The following is a 5,741-nucleotide window of genomic DNA, read 5'->3' on the forward strand; positions in this document are numbered from 1 at the left end:
CGTTCCCTTCCTATTCAATTTATCATTGATGAAATCAAGATTAGGCTGCCATCCTGGTGAAATGTGTCTGAATATTAATTGATTTAATTCTTTGAATTCTCTATGTTAGCAGATCGTATCCATTAGATTGATGATCTTCTGGCACCTTGATGTAGAATTGAGGTTGAACCGGGTTGATCCTTTGGGCAATCTCAACCGAGACGAACTAGATCCGATTTGATTTTTGGGATCAATAGAATATTTTAGGATTTACTTTATTTATGAAATATCGAGTTATTTTATTTGGGAAGATATGTAATCTTTTATTTTGGCGAGTCAGTCCGATAGGTATTAATTCTGTTCCCATTGAGATTGAGAACATAATCTTGGGCCTTGTAGGCGAAGGGGATGAAAATAGTATTGAAGTTTATAGTGTTCTTAGCAATAGTGCACTTAAGCATTGTATTTGTCTTCTTTCTTTACCCACAGGGGCTCCCAGGGACTTCGTCTAGCTCTTGCTGCAATATTTTAGAACCCCACCTGGAGATCAAGTGACATCCAGGGTAGGGCAGGTGCTGTCAGTGTAGTTTAATTGTTGAGTCGAAGCAGGTTGGCTCAATGGTATCAGAAAAATCGAGTTTGCTGCCCATACATGTTTACTACAATAATGTAAAGGAATCATATATGTATATGTCTGTGTGTGTGTGTATATATATATATATATATATTTGTATTCCCAAACCAAATAGGGGTTTCCAATACCTTAGAAAAGCATATATTATGACAACAATAATACCAGATACAACCATAGTTATTAAGGCGGTGGCAAGGCACTGCTAAGGCGACACCAAGGCGTTAAGGCGGTATGGGTAGGCTAAAGCAGTTATGCTCTTTATGGGTTTCACGTAAGGTGATGCCTTACAATGCCTTACGATGCCTTACTGCGCCTTACGACCAAGGCAGACACCTTTTATGTTTTTTTTTTTTATTATTATTATTGTTATTTTAAGGTGTATTAATTCTATATCTTTTGTTGTGGTTGGCAAGTCTATGGGAATTCTGTACACTTGAGAACTATGGGATCAAGTCTATATTCTGAGAAGAAGAAACTGATTAATGCCTGGAATGGATGGATGGAATATTGCCACCTTAAATAGATTAGAGAAGAGGAAGATAACTTGAAGAAGATCCTCCTGGGCTTCCCACTGCAAGGAATTGTCGGATCAAACCGACCCTTCACTGTGATCAGACACACAGTACTCTCAGCCGAGAAGCAGCAGCAGCAACAGCATTTCTTGGGGTCTAAAGGGAGCCTCTATGATTATTTATAACTAAATAATGGGGGGAGATTACAACCAAAACAATTTGGAAGGTTCCCAAATAGGAAACTCTAAATCGTGAACTAAATACAATAGCTTCTAAAACTGAAAATAGGAACTACTTGAAAAAGGAAACTAAGGACTCATATTACTTGTCCTCTAAGAACAACTAACATCACTTAAATTGAACCAGACTAACTAACCCAAAAACAGAACCAAACCAGAAATAAACCAAACCAAAATAAGAACCCCCATCTAAACAAAATCGTGGGCGGCTTGGAGCTCCAGTCCAGCCTAGCCGATAGGCTGTTTCTTACTCCTTGTGTAGGTCTTTAATGCCGCATCAATACGTTACTTAGAATATGTTTTGAAGATCAAATCTATCTAATCTGGCATTAACTTAATGATTTAAATTTTTATTCTTTTTTCGCTTGGTGTTGTATACCCAACTGATTGCTCAAGGTCCCATCCAAACATGTCAGATGGGATCTTGGGCAGTGAGAATCCCATACAATAGGGGGAGGGGGATAAAAAATAAAAATTCTCTCTCTGAGATGTGATGGGACTGTAGGCAGTTTGTGGTAGCATTTTTCTTTCTTTAATATGCATGATATTAAAGGATCTGAAACAAAGACATACCCTATGCTCTGGGAAGCAGTGGTTGTCTTGGCTAAGATGGTATGTAGTATCTTCTTTTCATAAAATAGTTATATTATATTCATCATGTATATGATGCCAATGATGCATGATTTCTTCTTCTTTCTCCTTATCTTTTTTGGGTTCATTAGTTGTATAAATAATGATTCTTGTCTTGATGGGCATTAGAGTTTCTATTGGTTTCCTTGTCATTATCATCTCTAACATATTACTGCTTCCTAGTATGCTTTGGTTCGTTTAATGCATAACATGTGCTCCAGAATATGTTGACAATAATGTGCTAACGATCTCAGTCCAAGCAGAGAAAAAAGGAGAGGCAAGGTCAAGGGCTGATAGAGATGCAGATAATCACCAACTTTTGCAGTTAGAAGAAAAAGATGTCGTTTCATCTGTTGCTACTGTGCTTTCTGATCTTTGTGGTCCAGGAGAGTGGATGCCCATGGCAAAACTTCATACTGAGGTCTGTTCAAATTATGAATGCGATATCTTCTTTTTAAAAACCTGGTACTTTAGGGAAAATTACCTCGACTTCCGCTCTCAAATAAGTAATTAACAGAATCTTGCCATTCCAAAAGTAATAAATTGAGGCTCTTTAAGATAGGGGGCTGTGGAGAGTGGAGGTGTGAGTTTTTTAATTTTTCTCTCGAGTCAGATTTAATTATTCTGGATGTGTGGAGATTTTATTAATTACTGTTATTAGAAAAGAGATTGTATATTCTTCCCACATATTTAAGAAGTTAGATATGCTGTGATGATGTTTATGCTGGGTGAGGTATCTCAGATACTCAGTTTCATGGGCATGCATGACATCTGGTTTGAGATCTAGCAAAGAGTTGAGTTGTTTGTTCAACTGAGGTGATTAAGAAGTTTCTGGATTAACTGCCAGTCCAATATACATCTAATATGTAGTTTTATTGTCCATTGATTTTGTCATATTATTTATATTTAAGCAAGAAAAATAATGTGATAGCATGATTGATAAATTGATATAATACCTAAAGTTTAGCTGTTCAGGAGAAGGTGGCATATTCACTTTGAGGGTCAAAGGTAGCATTCTATAAGTTGATAGTGGTCTGATCTGTCTTATTTCTGTACTTTTTCAAATTCCTTAGAAGTTAACTTTACATGTTTGAAGGCAACCCAGATAGGGAGTACTATTTCCTTTTAAAAAAATAAAATAAAATAAACTAAAAACAAGTTGAGTAAATTACTCAGGTTTCCCCTTGTCTTTGCCCTAATTCCAATCACCTCCCCTATACTTTCAACAATTACAAATTTACAATCGTCCCATTTCTTGGAACTGTGTTAAAAGTAAAAGGGAACTGACAATATTAACCTTCCACTGCACTTTGTTCTCTCTTCTTCTGCATCTGCTTTTCACATTTTCTTCCAACGACCCCTTTGTTTCTGGTTCCTTTGAGTTTGATTTCTCCACGAGTTTTTCTTCCAACACTTTTACTTCTGCTTCTTCCATGATTTCTGCCAACGAATTGTTTCTCAATGGCCAATTCCGTCTGTGAAACTTACTTCTCACTTTCAGAGACCTCAAATCTTAGCACCCTTGATGGATCTGGAAGGTGACGAAGATTACAATGGTTGCCAGGATGTGACAGAGCCGGAGTTTGAGAATTGTGAGGAGCCGCTAATGTGAGGAAGAGATCTGAGGCTAGACAGCAGGTCTCTGCATAGAAGGACAAGATCTCTCTCCCCCCTAAGACGCTCCCCATTTGAGTGGCACGGGGATGAAGAAGAACGACAGAAAATGAGGCTCCAGTGATTGATGAATTTTTGGCCTCCATCACTAGTACTAACCACCTGGAGAGTCCACAGTTCGAGTTCACTGCTGTATTCATTGGAGGGAAGTTGTTTTGGAGGGTCGGATCGCCTTATGAATGCTCATATCGCTGGTGACCTTATACCCATCCTGAAGAAGGCAGGAGCCTTTTGGCTTTGAATTTCATTGACCCTTCTGAGTTTCGAGATTTTAATTTCTTCTTTGTTCTCCCCTCTTCTTCTTTCTTTACCCTTCATCCCTCTCGTCAAGGAATTAGAGAGGGTAATGCAGGAGTAATTGGCCTATCAAATAGCATTTTCTCATAACATCATTGATAGGTAATTAAAACTAAAGTATTGTCTGAAAATCAAGAAAGTGCGTAACTCCATAACCAGCCGTCAGAAGCCCTTCATATTTGGGGGGTTTTTGTGCCCTCCCTAGGGACTATCTACACCCAAAAGTACAACTCAATCAGACTCCCACAGACCTGGCCGCACCTTTCTCTCTCCAGCTCTATAGAAGGTCTTTCTCTCGCCTATCGGGTTGGGTTTTGGGCTGGTTTTGCTCCTATATGGGTATTGTATCCTTGGGGGTTTATTTGATGGTATTATTTCTTTGTTTTTTGCTCCTATTTGTATTGTTTGGGGTTATAAACTGCGGAGTTAGTTACTTGTAATCTACTCCTGCAGTAAGTGGTATCAGAGCTATGGCTCAGACAGAAGAACCCCAACCCACCCTTCAAGATGTGATGAAAGCAATCCAAGCCTTATCTACGAGGTTGGATGGACATGACCGACAGTTGGCTGACCTAAAAGTGAATACTAGTGCCCACTCTAACACCCAACCAACTGTTGCCCAAACTAATGTTCAACCTACTGTCAATTACACTAGTAATGTTCCCAGAAGAGTCACCATTCAACCTCGAAGGGTACCAGTTTGGAATGAAGAGTATGATGAGTATGACAATGGGATGTGGCTGAATGTAATAACTTTTGAGAAATAGGGGAAGGGAGATTAATTGTTGAAAATACAGGGGAGGTGATTGGAATTTGGGAAAATTTCAGGGGAGGTCTTAGTAATTTACTCAAACAAATAACTTGAGTGATAATGATGGCCTTGATGTTTTTGGAATTAGCTTTGGAATTAGCCCTTTTAGTTGGTCCTGGCATGTCTACATTGAGGGCAACCCTAGAGCTAGTACTTCCTTTTTATTAAAGGATAATACCAACAATAATAACCAGAGGGCAATACCTAATGATATTGTAGATTGCACTTATAGCAATCCAATTATGCGTAGCTTAGGAATATTGGTATATTGGCCATGTTGTAGTTTGTGTTGAGGGAGGCAATGATTTACCAAGCCTGTTGCTCCCTGCAGATTCAGTCTCAACATTTGGGGTCTCTGGACAGTATCTTGGTGCCAATTCCAGTCACTGACCATTGTACCTGTTTCTTCCCACTGGATAGGGAAGATTGTTTAAAATTCTTCGACTTCTCACAAGTGAGAGGAATGATTTATGTTTGATACCTGCTGATGTAAAATCAAAATTGATGTGTACACTACACGGCTAATCTTATTTTTTTTTGGGTAAATCAGGGCAAATCTGTTGAAAATCAATTTGCTCTTGTGATTTTTAAACGTGAAGTTTCTTTCAATTTTCTCTTCTGATTTTAAAACGTGAAGATTCTTCTCTGACGTCTTATGAATGTTCTTTATGCAGCTGTTAGAGCAGTATAGCAATATCTGGCATCACACTCGTGTGCGAAGATATCTCACTTCTGAGGACTGGCCTGCCAATGAATCCAAGGGCAGACCATGGTATGGACTGCTTACATTGCTAAGAAAATACCCGGAACACTTCGTCATCAACACAAGGTCCAAAGGACGGGTGACATCAGAGTTTGTTTCATTAGTTTCCCTGCTTTCCTAACATCACAAATGTCACAAGGTCCTTCACTATGGTAGCGGGAAATTAGGGATTCGGGAACCCCTGAAACTATAGTTGTAGCTG

At 38.8% G+C, this 5,741-nt stretch overlaps 1 protein-coding gene across 1 annotated transcript in view; it reads left to right on the plus strand.

Annotated features, from left to right (window-relative positions):
- Positions 1–5,735, plus strand: part of LOC122088896 (FHA domain-containing protein FHA2-like) — a 32,091-nt gene extending 26,356 nt beyond the window's left edge. The window contains exon 3 of the mRNA XM_042658258.1: positions 5,451–5,735. Within this exon, the coding sequence (XP_042514192.1) occupies positions 5,451–5,660 (210 nt within the window). The 3' untranslated portion in view covers positions 5,661–5,735. The remainder of the gene's footprint in view (positions 1–5,450) is intronic.
- The last annotated feature ends 6 nt before the right edge of the window (positions 5,736–5,741 follow it).

Source organism: Macadamia integrifolia, chromosome 9, assembly GCF_013358625.1.
Source record: "Macadamia integrifolia cultivar HAES 741 chromosome 9, SCU_Mint_v3, whole genome shotgun sequence".
Lineage (NCBI taxonomy): Eukaryota > Viridiplantae > Streptophyta > Magnoliopsida > Proteales > Proteaceae > Macadamia > Macadamia integrifolia.